The 19949-nt window shown below is 43.6% G+C and overlaps 1 protein-coding gene across 11 annotated transcripts in view; it reads left to right on the top strand.

The window, feature by feature from the left end:
- LOC111586506 (ephrin type-B receptor 3-like) overlaps nt 1–19949 on the top strand; it is a 61283-nt gene that overhangs the window by 17716 nt on the left and 23618 nt on the right. For all 11 annotated transcript variants that reach the window (XM_035942006.2, XM_023296245.3, XM_035942009.2 and 8 more), the window contains exons 2-3: nt 12817–12881; nt 17214–17886. In XM_035942006.2, the coding sequence (XP_035797899.2) occupies nt 12817–12881; nt 17214–17886 (738 nt within the window). The remainder of the gene's footprint in view (nt 1–12816; nt 12882–17213; nt 17887–19949) is intronic.

The following is a 19949-nucleotide window of genomic DNA, read 5'->3' as shown; positions in this document are numbered from 1 at the left end:
CACGTTTTACTCTAAGTTAATGATGCCAAATAACAAATAAACACATTTATCTGTCACTACCTACTTCAGATATAGAATAAAGCCCGTTCTCCAAAATAAGTATATAAAAGCCATTTCAGTAATCAGTTTGCAGCTGTTTGTCATCATAGACCATTAAGCTTTGTTGAGATTGCAAAGAATTAGTGAAGAGAGACAGAAATTAGACAGTATTCAGCCATTTCATGCCACAGAGCAATACTGCCATCAAGGTTGTGCACGGCTCGAAACTAGAACTACTTCATTCCGAATTTCCAGCGGTCACTTTGTTAGAGCTATTAAACCCACACCTTGGATGAGGAAAATATAGAGATGGGAGCGGTAGACATATGGGAGAGCGACTGTCATAGAAGTTGAAACAAAAGAAAGACAGAGAAGAAAGGAAGGAAGGATTTGTGAGAGGAAGAGAAAGGACAAAACCACGCAGCTGACCTGGCCAGTTTACCTTGCCCTGTGTTTTATATAAACAGCATCTGGTATGTGAATGAATCTGGGTCATTGTCCCTGTGTGTATGTTGCATGATATATTCCGGTTTTGTTTTTTCTTTACATAAGGCACCACTCCCCAACTTGTAGGTGAGGGTACAAAGAGAGAGAAAGAGATTGCTTTGATGGCATCTTTGTGTGTGTGAATTTGTGACGCTGCTACAGAAAGGGTGTGTGTGTGTCTGGGAGTCTGTCAGTCGCAGAGGCCTGCGGCGTCCTGACCTGGCAGGTTGCATTCCTGACTTTAACTGCCCTAACCTCCCTTTTGTTCTTGGCATCTTTGACCTGAATGGGTAATGGCTGGGCAAGCAGGTAGACTGTAACAAACCCTCTGTCTGCTTAACAAGCTGATGTGGGGGACAGCTGGGGTTTGCACTTCACCTGGTTCTCCTCATCCCTCCTTTTGAAAAGAGAGGATAAAGGAGTAGGGTTGTGAGGCGGGGTAGAATATAATTACTCATTCACTAAAATTCCCCATCTGCCATTTTTTCCCTGTCTTTTTTCTTCTTCTTCACAGGTAAATGAGGGCATACCTGGGAAATTAACATGACTGGCGGTGATAATTGACTTGATAATTACCCTGAAACATCTTCATAAATCATCTGTGGTTGCTCGATGAGCCAAAAGATGACTTGTAGTGTGTCTAGCTGGAATCTGTGCTAATAGGGCAGTCCCGAGCTCCTATTTTGGTTCTGTTATTTTGTTTATCCTGTCTGTCCGAGTTTCCGAGGAGAAGCAGAAAAGAAACAAGCAAACCTCAAAGACTTTTGGTTTCTACCACCACAGTATTTTTTAAACTGTTTTAAAGTAATTGGAAGCCACTGGCATGTAGAAAATGTGGACCGCATTGGGGCTTTGCCCCTCACTGCAGACGCACAGGCAGCTGTTCCGGGTGTAACAGGAAGTATCCATCTTTAATTAGGTTCAGCACAATCATTACATGCTGCACATGGAAGTGCATTGAAAGGTGATCTGATATGTTGGCAGATGACTGTATTAGTCGAGACTGTATTAAGAGAAACAATGGTGGAGGGACAGAGAGGGAGAAGTCAGAGAGAATCGGGGAGAGAGAGGCCATGTGTTTGTGAGAGCGACTCAGTGGCTGTTGAAACAGAATGGCAAAGCTGGGTGCTAAGCCCTTTTCTTGTGGTGCTCAGCCATTCAAAAAGCCACGGCTTTTATTCAATGCCTGGTTCCAGCTCTTTCTAGGCTGCACCCGCAGTGAACAAACAGGATTTGTGTGTGTGTCTATGTGTGTGTGAATGTGTACAAGTCTTAATAACATGTCTTATTTTCTGTTTGTATGTATTATACATAATGTGTATGTATTAGCATTATGTAAGTGTACAGTATGAGTCTGTGTTCCCCTGTGTTTGAGTTCTCTTTGTTGAGTCAGCCATTGCTGACACGCAAAATTGTCTGAAACCTGCTATTAGTGCTGTGAGGTAACTGCTCACACACAGTTTGACTGTGCAGGCAGCATAATGGCTCATCTCCTGATGAACAAAAGTCTGTGTATGTATGTGTGTGCGTTTGTGCATGTTTATGCTTCTAACGCCCCCTGAGACACTGCAATAATCAGCAGCTTCCACCCATACAACCAAGTACTCATTCATTCACACAGGTGAGTGTATGCGTGCACATGCAAACACTATTCTGTGCACCAATGAAATGTTTTCATTGATATTCAAAAACAGGTCCCCAAGGACAAGTTGCTGCTATCACAGTTTCATATATTTGGCCTGGGAATCTGTACTGCTATCTTCCACACAGTCTGCTGCCAGAGCTATCGAGCTGTTATGAATGGATGCCTTGGTTGGCAAAGGGGCAGTGGAGCAGAGGAAGGCCATCGAGGTGAGGAGAGGAAAGGAGAGGAGAGGAAAGGAGAGAGGAGAGGAGAGGAGAAGAGAGGAGAGTAGAAAAACAGAGAATAGGACAGCAGTGAGGTAGACAATGGCTCCCTGGGCTGCAGTAAGGCAATAAGCAAAAACAGTTCCCATCAGGCTGCATGTTAAACACAGACACTTCAGGCTGACACACAAACATACAGAGGACAGTGTAGACGTCTACATGCGCACACACACAACTACACTTATTCTCTGGAGGCCTCAGCATGTCAGCATGCCAAAAACACAGTGGCAATGGAAGAAGTGCAGGGGCTGTGGGGAATACAAGAGAGCATGTACCAGCTTTCCATCTTCTCCTCTCCCTTCTTTTCTCTCCTCTGTGTTCTCTCCTCCCTCTTGCTCCCCCTTTTGTTACCTTACTGGCCCCTCTTGCCTTTCATTCCCAACTTTTTCTCTGCTTTGCTCCCATTTCTTTCTTTGTCTCTGCCTTGAATGTATCTTCTGTTGCATTCTCTTGCTGCCTCTTCCCTCTCTCATTTTCCTTGACTCCTCTTCTCCCTTCCTATCTTCCTGATTTTGCTGAATTCTATGGAGACCTACAAGCAAAGCTAGTATAAATGAACCAAATTACTTTTTTTTAATCACAAGCAGCCCCACCCAAAGCTGGGAATCATTTTCTCTCTCTTTTCTCTCTCCACACGCCTCTCACTTGCTTATCTCTGCAAATAAACTCATATTCACTTGTTATTTCCTTTGTGCTTTGGCTGTATTAGGCTGGGAAGTAATGCAATGACAATGCGGGAGACTGTACACAATCTATTATTGTTTTCACATGGTTAATGTCTCATTTATTGCCTGTTGTATATGACGTTGATGTTCCAAAAATTTCTATTTTATCGCAGACAGTTTGACTTGGAGTTTTTATCCAAGCGAATTACAATCACTGAGCAACTACAGGTCTCTGAAAGCACAAGGCACTTCCCCAGGAATTCTCTGGTCTTACAAAAGGGACACAAGATATCTGTAGGAATGTGACTGATTGATTAAGGTAAAGAATAAGGATTGATTGAGGGCTGACAAAGCCCCATTGGCAGCCTTGGTATGCTAAATGTGACTTGGATTTGGTTAGTATGGAGTCCTGACACTCACCTGTCACAGTGTTAGCCTGCACCACTAAAGCCCAAAATCCCTCAGAGAGACAGAGGCGCCAGGTGAATGTCTCCTCACACACATAGACAGACAACGTGTGAACATGAATGTCTACCTCTCTTCTCTCGCACCTGCATGCCTCCCTTTGATTCAATTTAATTAGAATTTTCTGAAGATTCTAGCATTTAATTTAAATGAGACTGTTGTGTCAGAACAAGGCTTTCAAGACTAATTAAATCATAATCTATCTTCCCCTCTTCTGGTCTGACCTTTGAGGCACTTCATATTTATTGGCTTCTGCGCTAACTCACATGATTCTTATCAATGTTGTGAGCCACGGATTGCCATTTGTTCATTAGCCTTATCCAGTGAGGAGATATTGAAGCGGTCCACATGTTTGGCCAGGCAAAGCAGCAAATCAAAGAATATCAGCGCTGCTTTATCTCATCAAGTAAAAGACCCCCCTTTTATGTTCCTCTCTTTGTAGATGAACATATAACAAGGCAATTGGTGAATATCAGTAACAAGCTTTAAATAAATGCCAAAGTACATGGACATTTATCTGTTTTTCAGATTGTTTCTGTCACATTGAATGAGCGGCTGCTAGACTCGAGTTGCATTAAAATTAGTAACAGTTCAGGGAATTCACGCAGCCTAATTTTTTTTTCCCAAAGATGAAATGCAAGACAGTCTGTTAAATAATTTGTGAAATAGTTTCCTTTGTTGTATAGCTTTTGTCTTATATAGCATACTGCTCTGTCTGCAGATCAGCACAGTGTGCTCTTTTTCCCTGCTTTCTGCTTGCGGTGCCCTTGAGCAAGGCTTTGAACCCCTGCACACAAAGGAATGCTTTGGGGAAAAATCGGCCCTGAACAAAAGTATATTTCACAGTATATGGTATAAATAGGTGCGTTTGAAAGATAATGGTGGAGCTGATCCTAGGAGGTGTGCTGCCTGCTTGTTATTTTGGTGTCTGTCAAAGAAGTCTTTTTATAGAAGTTTAAAATGTGCACTTGCATGTGCTCATGTGTGTGAGTGTGTGACGTACTAGTCTTTAATCTGTGTGGCAAAAAACTAATAAATCCATCAGAGCTCGCTGTGGCTGCAGCTGCACTATATTTTGCTTTAAATAAGAATTGTATTCCAGATATCGCTGCCCCCCCCCAGGGAGCGTGAGGCGAAGCGAAGTGAAATCAAGACCTGTGGTGACACGCGCACACTCCATCGAACACAACCGCATACACACAAGCGGACAAATTGCTCTGTCGAGCTTCCGTTCGCATTCTGACTAATACTAACATAAACACAACCACAAATACCCACAAAATTTGACAAGTAGATCCGCATTTCCATATGTAGATCCTCAAGGTAAAAGCGAACCTGCTACTCACCTTCTTGTTTGCATTTTTCAGTCGCAGTTGGCTGAGTCATTCGCCAGGAAATCGGATGATGGCATCTAGGCATCTCACGCAGAGGCACATACTGCTCAAGTCATCCCGTGCTCGGATTCAGCAAATTCATGACTAGAGTGTTATGTTTAAACTGTGTTTACTGTCAGCATTTGATGTTTTATTTCATGGGGAGTCAAAAAAAAAACAAAAACACTCAAACTAAATTATAAAATGTTGTAAAAGGGTGAAGTGTGATGAATTTCCAGGAAGGGTTGTAAATGAAAAATTACTTCATTTATGGCAAAGTTTGAGGCAATAGTTTCCATGTTGGGTGATGTAAACATCCCATGTTGCTACAGAAATTTGGTCTCGCGCCCATTTCCTGCTGGTGGTTAAACACAAGCAGACCTGATGCCCATAACATAATCACTGGTAAATGAGGAACATACTTAAAGTGGTGAATATGACACCAAACCTTAAAAATCACAGCTACAATGAGATAACACTTATTATATTAGTCAAAGCTGATTTGTTTTATGACATTTTCCAACTCATCAAACACACACAAAGGGAAATGATGGCTTGCGATGATAATCTGTTCATTTAGTGGAAGAACTATGTTTTCATTTCAGGTGAGCTCAGCACACAATATGTGGCCCCATGTTTGGCTGTCTGTGATCTCAACGTTGTAAATCTGCAGGGTCTGGGATGACTCCTCCACAGGAATATTTCAGTACAGAATGAAAGCAGTAAACTTTATGTCACACAGGAAGGCATGACTGTAAAAAAAAACAAAGCAAAGCAAAACAAAGGTGGTTAGGTCTTCTCAGGCAAAGGTTTAGGGACTGTGCTATTAAGTCATGACAGTCAGCAGTCTTGTGGGAGCTGTACACACACGTGAGGATGACTACATTCAGGCAGAGAAAATATGGATGTTTAACAAAAGCTTTTATGTTCCCTTCTGAGAGCAAAATGTTAAATCAATCTCTCACAGTATGGAAAATGAAATGGGAACAATAGGACCTACAGCTAAGATGAAAACACCAAGTTAGTGTAAGGTGATGATTGGCTGTGCTGCTACATCGGTATTTTCATCTTCAAGTGAACAATGACAAGTGTTCGCTCAGACTGAAGTACAGTAACAAAGCGAAGATAGCGCTCCTGATGAAACACAGTCACATATACTATCAACGACTCCCATCGAACCTTCCCTGAATTGGATTTTGAAGGCAATCTAAAGTGCTTGTGTCAGCCAGTAAAACAAGTGCTAATGGCTTACCCCCAACTGCGAATGTGCTTGTCTGAGTGTGTACGTGTTATGTTGTCAGCGCTATTGATGAAGGGGCTGTGACTTATTCAGTAAGCACCCAAACACTGGGCAATTCAATGAAGCTCTGAGACAATGCAGACAGCTGTGAATGCTGGATCTCAGGCTTGGTTGGGTTATTAACCGGGAAGTTGAGCCAAAAGAAGGGAGAGAATGTGCACATTCACACACGTAAAGCACCGTGTGGGAAACTGAAGTCAGACAAGTCAGTTAGAAAATGTTTAGGTTAAGTGATCCCAAGAGATACGAGGGACAAAAGAAGCAGAAAGTCCAGTTTTGACCACATACATTTATCTATGACTCAAACAGCCACATGCGTGATCACTCATTGTCATCATAGCTAAATGGTGGCTTCTGAAGACCGAGCAAACACATACATGCGTGCACTTCTTCGAGCACACATATGCTGACACACATGTATTCGCACACATAGAGGCACACCTGGTTTTGTAGACAGCTGCCCTTAGGGCTACCTGTTCGTCAGATCCTCTGTGCTTTGTAATTAGGAGCGTAGAAGGGGATGGGGAGGGGGCAAAAAGAGAGAGAGAGATGATAGAAAGACAGAATGAGTGAGGGAGAAACAGAGAGAGGAGAATGAGGGGGGTAAAGACAAAGGAGCCTATTCCTTTGGCAGTACAGGAACTAGACTAGACTTCATGAGCCCTTGAAAGAGGCAATACCTGGTTGCAAGAAACACACATACTCACACACATATATGTAATTTCAAAAAGCAGCTGCACTAGCTCACAATGTCGTCCTTGCTGCGATCAAAGCTCTTTCTTTTTCCATTTCAACTGCTTTACTTGGCTCTGCTTGGTTCCTCAAACCACTGATGGGAAAAAAAAAAAACCCTGGTTGTTTATTTATCACAAAGTTGCAGCGTGATCGGTTAAGAGCTGCTTGTCAGAAATCGCCTCTGGAGATACGACGGACTAAGCAGACAGACCAAAAAAAAAAAAAAAAAAGTCACACTGTCCAAAATCTGAAAAATATTCAGCTCCAAGGTATGTTTGGACAGGAGGGGGGAATGATTGAGGGAAGGATCCCATTGAGAAAAGTTTGATATCATCTGACTTGAGAGGTAATACAAGAGTGGGAAGAATCTGGAGAAAAAGTATGAATTAATAAACAGGAGGAAAAAGGGAGACAGAAAGGTAGAAAGAGAGCTTATTTGCAAGGCATCTGCGGTGTCACCCTGTTAGAACACACACACACACACACACACACACACACACACACACACACACACACACACACACACACAATCACAGGACAAACCTCTTGTGTGACAGCCATTGTGGGATGACTGACAGTGAGTGGTAGCCGGATGAAGTGTGTGTGTGTGTGTGTGTGTGTGTGTGTGTGTGTGTGTGTGTGTGTGTGTGTGTGTGTGTGTGTGTGTGCATGTGTGTGTGTGCTGATGGGGAGGGGTTGTCATGGGAGGCGAGTCCGTTCAGGAATTCCACAGAGGAATCAACTCCTTGGCTTGTCCATGTCGCAGCAACCAATTACTGTGACTGTGACTGTGTGTGTGTGTGTGAGTTTGTGTGTGTGTGTGTGTGTGTGTGTGTGTGTGTGTGGGGTGCAGGAGGGAGGGGGTGCAAAAGGGGAGGTCTCGCCATAAAATGGAGGGGACTTCTCGTAATCATCGCCCTCTGGCCCCGCACAAAGGCAAAAAGACTGCGTGGACAATTTGAATTTGAATAGCATCTCTCCTCCTGCTCTCTTTTTCTTCTGTGTCTCTCTTTCTCCTGCTCCTGCCTCCGCTTCACTTTGGATGACAAAAGTGGAGCCAACAAAGATAGCTCACAAAGCAATCAGGCTAATAGCACTAATAAGTTGAGCGTGGGGTCCTCGCTCTCAGTGTTGACACATTTCACTGTTTCTGTGTCTAAACAGGGACTCAAGTGTTTGGCAACCAGACGGCATAGTATTTTAATGGAGTGGCTACCCCATGCCAGGTTGCCATGTGCTTGGTCTGTTTGACTGCAGAAGCACACAACAAAAGCATCTCGGAGAAGAGGTGGGGAGAAGATAATTAACTAGTGGAGAAGCCTGAAGGGAAGAGTTTTTGGGAAGGAGTCATTAGGGGGGTTTGAAGTTTCTTTTTTTCTTTTTTTTTTTTGAGCTGGCCACAAAATCCTGCTTTCATCATGTTTCATTAATACAGCAGTTAATGCTAAATGCCTGAGGAGAAGCCATTCTGTTTTGCAATTAAAGCAGAAAGTGTGTCTAACAGGACACACGGAGGAAAAGAATTTGGTTAACTTTGCAAACATTACTCTGCTTGTACTCGCGTCTCCAAGGTTGTCGGGACCTACAGTATCTTTAAATGTGTCATCTGACGGAATTGTGGTAAAAGTAGTCGCGGCAAGATCCAAGCAAAATCCCTCACCTGTCTGCTCCTTGCGACCTGGGGACTTAGCCCTGTGAAACACATTCCTTTCTCTCAATAATAGCCTTTCTTCCCCTTTTTCCTCTTTGGGTCCTTCTCTTTTTTCTTTCTTTTAAGAAGTCTGCCTGTTTGAACAAAGAAATATTTTAAGAGGCTTGTAACTGGCTGCTGTGTGTGTGTGTGTGTGTGTGTGCGTGTGTGTGTGTGTGTGTGTGTGTGTGTGTGTGTGTGTGTGTGTGTGTGTGTGTGTGTGTGTGTGTGTGTGTGTGTGTGTGTGTGTGTGTGTGTGTGCGTGTGTGTGTGTGTGTGTGTGGATGCGGCCATAGGGACGAATGCTTCAGTGCCCTCCCCTGTTATTAGGCCTGCCCTGTCATTACGGGATTAGAGTGCAGGGGTTGGCTTTGCATGCGTGTGTGTATGCATGCATGCATGTGTGTGTGTATGTGCGTGCAAGCATTTATTTGTCTGTGTATGATCTCTCCAAGCCTGTTTGTATTTCTGCAATTTTTCTCACACAATCAGGGCATGCAGAGAAAACAAATGTCACTGCCATTTTCCCCCACGGTTGTTACGATAATCCCAGGTGCATTTGACCTCCGTCATAAATAACACTTTACTAAAAGCAATCCTCAGGTGACTCAAACGGTGACTCGCTCATTGAATAGTCTCCGTAAGCAGTAGGAGGTTGAAAAACAGTCCCCGTGTCACATCCATCACCACGCAGTGTGAAAACATAAGCATGGAGGGAGAGAAATCGGCAAGAAGAGGAAGGAAGGAAGAAAAAGGAATAGATACTTCTAGTGGAGAAAAAAAGACAGACATTAGTGAAAGTGTGCAATAAACAGAGGATAGATGAAAGTGAGGGAAACTATGGGGAATTAGATCTATTTCACAAGGATGATGAGAACGAGATTGAAAATGAATGAGAAAAAGAAAGAATGCGAGAAAGATGGATTAAACTGCCTCGTGGATTTCTGTGTCCTGATCTAGAGATACCACCCACATCTACATGTTTCACTCTTGCCCTGTTTGTGCTTTACGGCAGTGAAAGTAAATTTGCATGTTCATTTTCCTGATTTGCTCGAGCCTCCAACCTTTCCTTTTGTACTTTCACATGTCCAGGATGGAGAGTTAAGTGAAACATTTACAGTCTAAAAGGCAAAGCGCTCTCTGTGAACAGGGGAGGGTCTTGTCGTCACACGGCGACTGTTTCTCCCCCAACTTGTCCGTCTAGTTTTCTTTCCACCTATTTTTATTTTCTTTCTTTTACCCAGGCCCATTAGGCAAGCTGCCAGCATGGTCTTAGAAGCTTTCAGAGGTTGTGTGCTTTTAAAAAAAATACCTTTCGCTCTTTAATCTGTCTTTCTCTGCCTCCCTCGCGTCCTTTATCATCTATATAGCATGTGTCTGTCGGTTCGACAACGCAAATGGCTGCTTTGTGCGTGGGCATACAGCACTTTATTTTCTGGTTTGTTTTGTCTTGTGTTTGTGTCTTCTATGCCTGTACATGCGCTGCAGAATACTGAATATTGCAGTGCGCTTGTGTCACCTGATGTGTTATTTAGACAAACGCACACAAACATAGTGTATAGAGACAAATGAGCACAGCATATATATACACACATACACACACACACACACACACACACACACATACACTGACACACATGAGCACACACACTGACAGAGAGGGAGCGGCCGGGTTAGGTCGGGGTCATCCAGTCCTTTTTGCTCTGGCCCATTGACTCAGGATTGGTGCTCCACTTTGGGCACAATACAGGGCTTTGCACCAAAAACACACACACACACACACACACACACACACACACACACACACACACACACACACACACACACACACATAATTGCCCTTGGACACACAGCTATGCACACACAGAAACACAGCTTTAGTAAGGTTAAACAATGCGGATGCATGGAGAAAGGAGGGGTTACTGTTGCACACACTCTCCCGAATGATCCACCGTCCAAACCACTGACTCAGACAGCACAGGTGTGTGCACGTTGCTTTGCATGTACCCATTTCTGCTACACGCTTCTCGTTCTTTCCACCTCATCTCTGCCTCCGCCTCCTGTTCTCTCCCAGTCTGTCATTGTGTTTCACCGCGTTGCGATTTTCAGCAAGGTCAGCTCTAATGACAAACCAGGCGCACCGTACACAAAGCCCAGTTGTAGTAATAAAGACCAGTCAGCAGGGGTATATCATTTCCACTACACCAGCTTACCTACCTGGGTAACCGTCTGTAACAAGTCCCAAATCACACACTGTCACAGTCTGAGTCAGGGGAAGTCCTGCAGCTAATATGCACTGACACAGTTTCTGAGATGAAAACACTAGTAGGCCCTTGTTTGCTCAAGTGACAAATGTGGCTGCATCTGCTTACAAAGAAAGCTCTTGGCAGAAGCAGGCCGCATTTGCGATTTGTTTTAAAACATTTGCGCTATCAGCATGCAGAGAATATTGGAGAGTGGCTGGTAAGAGAGAGACTGGATTGTTTATGACAAAAACCGTGACTCTGATTTGACCCTGTGCTGCTGCAAATACAACATGTTCATGACAGCTCCCAGAGCCATCCCAGACAGACAGATCTCAGTGCGTGAACAGTCTCTCAGAGAAGCTTTCAAACTGTTTTTCTTCAGGGGAACAAGCCAAAGTTGCATCTAAAATCTGATTGTATGTGGGTTTGTTTTTGTTGTTTTTTTTTTTGCATGGGACAACATCTTGCTTTGTCTGGAACTATCTTGGATGTAATATTTTTTCATCTACACATGCCAGAGACGCTGTCAGTCAAAGTGCGTAGGGGTGAAATTCAGTGGGAATTCCCAGCTGAAGTAGCACGCTGTTTGTTCAGAGTTAGACATAATTCACAAGAGTAGGAGTGTGTTTGTGTTTGTAGCAGTGACAACAGCAGGTATGTGGAGAAGAGGTGGTAACATTCTTGGATTACATTTTGTACCCAAGTCCCATTTCTTTGGCAAAAGAAAGTCTACAAAGGTGTGAGGGAGAGACAGAGAAAAACTAAAAGATAGTCATAAACCAGTCAAGTGGGCAGGGAGACTTCTTCAGGGTAATCCTTTGCCACCGAGGCAGGAAAAAATGGAACATCTTGCACTTCCCTCGATGACCGGGGACAGTGCAATCTCACTCCCTGGCTGCACTGTTTCATCATCTTTTACTATCTTGTAGAACAGCACAGCGGTTGAGATAATAACGGTGGCTGCATATTGCGCCTTGAGCGCCAGGTAGTAAAAGACTTGACATTTATAGTCTTCCTTCCCCGCGCTCACAAAGCTGGCATCTTTGCCAGTGGAAACAAGAGGGTGGAAAGTGGAGAAGAGAAAAGGGATTTGCAGAAGAGATCCCTGTCCACCATTTTGTGATTGTGTCTTTCGTGTGTGCATTCCTCTGAGATAGGTGTAGCGGTGAGCGAAACTTAAAGTGTGTTCAAGTATTGACACAAAGTGAATCCAATTGAAGTGTTCTGACCTGTGTTTCCCCTCAAGAGCTCCTATTTTGTGTCAGCTAACTTTATTACCCCTCTCTCCATTCAAGCCTTCTGTCGGGTTGTATATCTCATGCAGTTTTACAACATGTTGATCACTGTATATGTGTGTGTGTGTGCTATCGTGTGTGTGTGTGTGTGTGTGTGGGAAGCGGAACCGTTTTTCAGTGAGGCTTTTGCTGTTGTTTTCTTTTCCTTGTTTAAAGCCTAATTGTGACTAATTAACCAAATGAGAAGCCACAATAAAATGTGAGACAATATCTCACCGATCACCCACCTGGATCTCCGTCTCACTCGCCAACTGTCTTTTCTGTCACACACACACACACACACACACACACACACACACACACACACACACACACACACACACACACACACACACACACACACACACACACACACACACACACACACACACACTGGCACGTACAGTACTTCTTTGTCTAATTGAATCGAATATCACTCTAAGCCTGTTCTCTCTGTTCAGTTATTCACCCAGTTATCTGAGAACAGCTTTGGTCAAAGCCTCTTATCTGCCCCTCGGATCATTTTACACAAATTTTATGACGTTGTAAAACTATTGAAAGTTCTATTGATCTCGTCTGTCACCCTTGTTCCTCTTTGTCTGACCTGGTTGTTTTCTTTCTGCTTCCATTTACAGAGACGTTGATGGACACTAAGTGGGCCACGACAGAATTAGCTTGGACTGCACACCCTGAGACCGGGGTGAGTACACCGGGCATCGTGTGTGTGTGCACTTGTGTGTGTGTTTATGATAAGCAAGACTGTTTTATGAATGGAGATTCAAATGGTGGGAAAAAAAAAGAAAGAACAGTCTGCCTTTTTGTAATTTGAAAGTCATACACAGTCATTCAGCAAATCACTCGGCAGGAAATGTTTTAACATTTATCAGGATGCGCTTTTTAGCAAGCAGAAAAAGATCCACTGCAATCCAATTTCACTGACCCACCCAGTTACACATGGTTCCTTCCCCTCCCCTGCCTCATTGCACTTCAAGCATGTGAAAAGTGTCAGTTTCCGCATGTAGTAACCTTTTAAACACTGAAATATTTCTCGCTGTTGACCCATTGCACGTCCGGGCACCCAAATCTACCTCACACAAAGTGCCAGTGACAGCCTCATCTAGCTTTCCCATGTGGTTTCCACAATGGACTAAAGAGGAGCAAAAGGAGTCTTGACCCCTCCTCAGCTATACTTCAAAGACTGCGAGCACTCCTCCCCTTGCCTTTGTGTGGTCCCAGCCTGACTTGGTCCTTGTGTTTTGAAATGTGGGCCCCCATTTTTTTATATTTTTGTTTGTACCCCAGCGCACTTGCAGGGAGATTCCTCCCCAGAAGTCACCCACCCTCTTTATTCTAGCTTCTTTTACCTTCCACTAAACACTAATGAAGCCAGACACACTAGCCACCTCAGCTGTAAACAATCACTAAGACACACCCCCTCACAGGCTGTTATGCCGTCTCTCTGCTTCCCACTTTCCTCCTCCCATCCGTCCATCTTCCTCACCACCCCTCCTCTGCCTCCTTCCCTCTTGTTAAGCCACAATGCAACAGCGATGCTCCAACCAGTTCCAAGCAGACATGGAGTACGACTCAAAGATGCCTCCCTGTTTCTTTTCTTACCAGACCTGCAACAGATGCTCCTTTTCAAGGGATGAGCATACAGTGGCGAGCCTTTTTGTACTCCAGATTTCCCACATTACCCACCAAAAGAGACAAATTTCTCCTCGTGCTTTTTTGTTTTCCAGAAGAATGTGCCACAAACAGCGCTTGCCCTCCCTGAGTTATCGTTCCACCTTTTGAGTTTTCCTTCCCTTTATTTTTCCTGCACACACACACATACACAGACACACACACATTAAAAAAAAAATCAATCGTCCCTGTTGTCTTGTTTCGGTCTTTAAACGCACTCTATTCGGTACGTGTTTATTTGTATGCTTTTGCAGTCTTGCAAAGGGAACGATGCAGCCTGTTTTTGTTATGGGTGACAAGTGTTTAAGGGGAAGCGATACAGTGGCTGAGAGGACAAACAAAGCAGCGTACTGAGCAAGTTTGAAGGGGAGGGGGAGAGCAGTGAGACTGAGATTAAGTAAAATCCAGAGACGTATCCATACGGCGAGAGGGAGACAGTGTATATGGAAAAAAAAATCAATTTCTCAAAAAAATCTCATACAAAAAAAAACCAGACTACACACATTCTCCCCAGGACGCTGTCCAGCCAAGTCTGAGTCACAGCATCTCTATCTTGTTTCACAGCGTTGCACATCAAATACAGATAAAGCTACAGACATAATACTACAAAGATGATGCATACTTAAGTATTGATAATTATAAGGGAGTGTCTTCACATGCCACAGGCGCTTGCGTACAGTATCTTTTCATATCATTTCACCTCTCTGTCTCCACTGTACATTTCTCTGTCTGCGTTTATCTGTGTAGCCTGTAGCATTGGAGTATGATGCATGTCTAGGTATGTGCATGTTGACACATATCTGAAGGTGCACTTGCCATTATTCACTGTCTCCCTGTATTGTGTGCATATTTGTACATAAACCATATCATTTATACTCCAAACCAGATGGGAGCTGAAAGGGGAATTCCACTCTGTAGCAGGGCTCTTCTCAGACCTAGTATCAAACTCACAGGGCTTTCCATAACCACACAATATACCAAGTTAGTTAGATAATAACTATTGTTAGTGTATTACTCCACAGACCCCCAGCATGATAAAACAGGTTATAAACAGGCTACAACGTCCTTAAAATTTGCCTTGGTGAGTTTATTTATACTAACCACAAACAAAAAAATAAAAGCACACTAATTGGTAGCACTGAGCTTGTTGGGATGTAGCGTTTCAGTTAATTCCTAAAGCTAATAATAATAGTTTGTCTAAGTTCCCATCAAGGTTGCTGAGAGCTAATGTTCACTCTTAATTCATGTAATATTGAAGAATGAAAAGCATTGTTAAAAGTGTCTTACCGAACTTCCCCATTCAAGAGTCCTAATTTTGCCAAAATATTGCAAAACATTGCAAAATGTTTTCCCAGCAAGTTTTGAACCTTGAAGGAGGGTGATAATACATCACAGAAGCATTGTTCATTGTCATCTGAAAGGGAATTGTAGAGATCTGATTGGAAAGGGCACAACGAAAACACAGTGGATCGGCAATCTTCATTTAACGATTCGTCTTGTTGGTAATCGATGCCAAGAAACTTGACCCTTTTTCGCACAACCTACTTAATTCATTCAGGCTTCATAAGCAGGCGCTCAGAGTGTTTGCCCACTGGTGCATGTCTCGTGGGGTGACCTCTCTCTAAATGCACGCATACGCAAACAGACACACACCTACACATTCAAGCAAACACGCAGAGCAAGTACAAGTTTGGGCAGACAGGCTCACACAATCCCATTTAAACAAACACACACGCAACTTCATACACACCCCCACAAACACTTGGCTGCATCGCTCTTTTGCAGAGAGTGATTTATTACACTGAACTAAATACCCATTGACACTTCATGCTTTTCGCCATCCCATTGACCTGGCTGGTGATTATCGATTCCCTCTGGTCGCTTCCTCCCTCGTCTTGCCATCATTTTAATGCCACAGCCGAACTACACCCGTTCTCCATCTCTCTCCCTCATGGCCTCCAGGGTCTTGGATGAATAGCCCTGTCTCCACCACATCCATATCACAGCCTTAATTAAGATGCTCAGAGCTCAGATGGAAACAACAGTCTCCAAAGCACAAATTGGTGCCTGTTTATCAGAGTTTTCAGAAAGTCAAATGATCTGGAGCAAACTTTGGTCCCAAGAGTGCAGCCAGAGACATACAATTTTGTCATGAATACGTCTTGGCATTTTAGACAAAATTGTTTCAGTCTTTTGAAAAGAGTAGAGGGACCATCCTGGAAGCAAAAGGCCACAAGTACAATGTCATGGATTTGGGTAGCAAGTCCAACAGCTATGTCAAGTATATGATGAGTGAACAGTGTACAATTTACAAAAACTTTGACCCAAGTCTGCACCTCGACTTTCATTCCTTTGTCTAGTTATTTTTTTTCTCCCCAGTGTCCTTTAAAAGCTTTAATGCATTGCCATGCCTTATGCAAAACACTTTGAATTTTGAATTGTATGTGAATGGTGGTATGCAAATTAAATCGCCAGGTCTTGACTTTGGTAAAAAAATACATGCACTCAAATATTTGTCTGATAGAAAAGGAAAGGGGAGCAGATCCCTCAGTACTCACACCCACACACCCACACAGACACACACAGATATATTATACACACAGGGATCGCTGTTTGAAGTGAAACAATTTAATCGTGGTATCCTCATTCGAGATTGAAAAATACATTAGATTACAGTGTCTCACAGCAAAGCTTTTGCAGTCTAGTTTTCTTGCACTCATTTAATGAAGCTGGTAATCAAAGTTTAGAAAATTTAATCCCATTTTATCCTGAGTAATTCACCCCCTGGGTACTGTAGTAGCATTGAAAGATGTAGAGGAGTGTAAAAACAGAAAAGCATGAAGGTTAACTGGTGCCTCTTCCCTGCCTTTATTAGAGGACGTTGCAGTCATTGCTCTATAATTGAAGCGTAATTGGTTGTGAAGCAATGTGGCTGCTACTTCCAAACAGATATGAGGTAAACATGCTGTGGTGGCTCTGTGGTGAGGAGGTGACAGGTTGCTGTAATTGTGATGAATCTGCAGTCCTTGTCCCTGGCTTTTCGCTACACTAATCAGAGCTGAAAGGCGCATCATGGCTAAAGCAAGGGAATGGAGGTGGAAAAAAGCCTGCTTTCCTGTTACTTCTCTCTCCAGGTCCTAACCTCTGTCCTGTTAGTTTCATTTCTTTCCTTATGATGCACTGTGGCGTAATGCAGCTTGTCAAGGTTCAATGCAAGGTTTACAGATTGTACAACGTGCAGATCAAACTCAGACAATGACTCAGTATCTGTCAAGTTATCTGTGAAATATATCAACAAATATTAAGCGTCTAATTTGTTCATGTTCCTCATCTTCTCTCTTTTCAGTGGGAAGAGGTGAGCGGCTATGATGACGCCATGAACCCCATCCGGACATACCAAGTCTGCAACGTACGAGAACTTAACCAGAATAACTGGCTACGCAGTGACTTCATCCCAAGAAAAGATGTACTGCGTGTATATGTGGAGATGAAATTCACAGTGCGTGACTGCAACAGCATTCCCAACATACCAGGTTCCTGCAAAGAGACCTTCAACCTCTTCTACTATGAGTCGGACTCAGACTCGGCCACAGCCACCAGTCCTTTCTGGATGGAGAACCCTTACGTGAAGGTGGACACCATTGCCCCAGACGAGAGCTTCTCCATGCTTGAATCTGGACGGGTGAACACAAAAGTCCGAAGTTTTGGGCCGCTGTCGAAAGCTGGGTTCTACTTGGCCTTCCAGGACCTTGGTGCTTGCATGTCACTCATCTCAGTGAGAGTGTTTTACAAGAAGTGCTCCACCACAATCGCCAATTTTGCCGTTTTCCCAGAAACAGCAACTGGAGCCGAGGCAACATCCTTGGTCATTGCACCGGGAACTTGTGTCCCCAACGCTGTGGAGGTGTCTGTACCACTGAAGCTTTATTGCAATGGAGATGGGGAATGGATGGTTCCTGTGGGAGCCTGTACCTGCTCGGCTGGTTTTGAACCGGCCATGAAGGAAACACAATGTCAAGGTGAGTGTTTTCACAACAGATATTTTAGGTCAGTCCAGGATTGCATTACTTATTGTTTGCAGTGGTGGATTAAGAGGTTAGACATTCTTCAGCAGGACACAGAAGGTTCAAGTCCTCTCTACAGAGCAGTATTATTTTATACCTTATGCCTTAGTCCAACCTTCCAGATACGCAATCATGGGGCTGGGGGGATTTCCTTATGGCGATCAATAATGTATCACATTATAACTCCTGAGAAACTTACATTTGCATTTCAGGCACATAGTATTTGATGCTTGTATGCAGGGTGAATTACAATGAGTGTGCAGTAAAGGGTCAAAGTCTTGTTGAAGGACATTTCATCTGGACACATGACTGCTGTGGACACAAACCGATTGCTGGAGAGACTGAGTCTGGATTGTTTTGGCTCCAGGTTACAGTGTCTATCACTGGATTGTCCAGCTGCCACATTAATATGAGTCACTTATTTGCCTTGTTTTTTTTGACACATTAATCCAACGATTACAAGGCAGAATAAAAGACGTGTGGCACTGTCAGCAGGTGGCTGTTGGCTCCTCTGACCTTAGCTTTGCCTTGCAGCTGGTTGCTAAATAAATGGAAATGCTGTCTATTTATGAAAGCTGAGGTGGCTGATGGTTTCAGGTCTGATGGAAAACATGACGGGTTCACAGAGGTTACGAGAAAGGTGAATTTAAACAGCAAGGTCTCGACTGGAATGGAGTGCAGGTGACAGCAGGAGAAGAACGAAGGATAAATGGAAAAATGTGTGTGTGTGTTGGGGGGTATGAGGGCGTAAAATTAGGCTTAGGGTGTCTAGGTCAAATGGAGACAGCAGAATGAGGGAGAGACAGGAGCCGGCAGGGTTATTGATCAGCGGGGTTGATTGCGAGGTGTTTGTGCATGCTCACTTCGTGTGTGGTTTGTGCGTCGTCTTTGCTCGCTTGGTTTGAGAAGGGCTCATTCTTCTTCTTAGAGAGGAGAGAGATGAGGCTGAGAAGACCTTTTCTTCAATATCCATAGTGTGATCAGGTAGAGAGTGGGAGGATGCTTTACAGTAGCAGCTTCTGACACACCCTGGATATTGAATATGTGCTCGCCTTTAGATTGAGAGTATGTGTGTGAGAGAGAAAGGGAGAGCATAGTAAATCTAAAGCATGGTGTGTGTGGTTAAAAACTCATTTGTTTGTTCCTGGCAGCTCAAGGTTAAAGTCCTGGCGACTGGGCCCTGATAAAATGTTCTCTAATCACTGGAAACCACAAGGGATAAATCTTCTTCTCTTCTTCTTTTCTCACATCACCTCTCCTCAAGTTCAGTCTACTTCTCCTTCCTCTCCCACTATTTTAGTCCATTTCTCATCATCTTTTCACTGTGAATCCTTCTTTCTCTGCTTTTTCTGTCCTTGTTCCAACACGCAGTATTTCCTCCAGTCCTCCCTTTCTCTCTACTAGTCTTTACTTCTCCAATTCCTTCCTAATCTGAAGGCCGTTGCTCTCATTAATAAGCCGCCAGAGTTACAGTAAGGATGTGAGCATTAATATTAATCGATGAGCCTCTTTTTTTTTTGCCTTCGCACTCATTTGCTGCACATTTTTCACCCCCAATATTCTTTACTTTTTTCATGCCTCACACTTTCCTATTTCAGCATACATTCTAATCAGTTCCTTAAGCTCTATGTTCTGCATGAGAGGATAAGACACAGGGGAGTGAGGAAGAGAGGGAGGGGGGTGAGCTCCTACAGGATTAGCATTTTCTATGCCTCCACCTCTTCCACCTCGCCCTCCCCTTTTTTTCCTCTACCCCCTTGTCTCTTTTTCCTCCTCTTTCTTTAATGGTTCCTCTAAGGGAAAAATGGATGAAAGGAGGAGGATGACCCCTTTACTCACTGGAATTGATTGATCAGCACTTTCAACCCTTTCCTGAAAAAAAAGTAGCCTCATTTAATGGAAACACTCCCTCAACATCTTTGGTTAGGCTAATGTTCAAAAACCAATATTCACATCCCCTCTGAGTTGAAAAATTTCTTGGAGTTTACTTTGTGTTGTGTGAACTTAAATGAACTTGC

This window comes from Amphiprion ocellaris, chromosome 2 (genome assembly GCF_022539595.1).
Source record: "Amphiprion ocellaris isolate individual 3 ecotype Okinawa chromosome 2, ASM2253959v1, whole genome shotgun sequence".
Taxonomy (NCBI): Eukaryota; Metazoa; Chordata; class Actinopteri; family Pomacentridae; genus Amphiprion; species Amphiprion ocellaris.
Note: the sequence above shows the minus strand (reverse complement) of the source record. Positions and strands in the feature narration are given on the sequence as shown.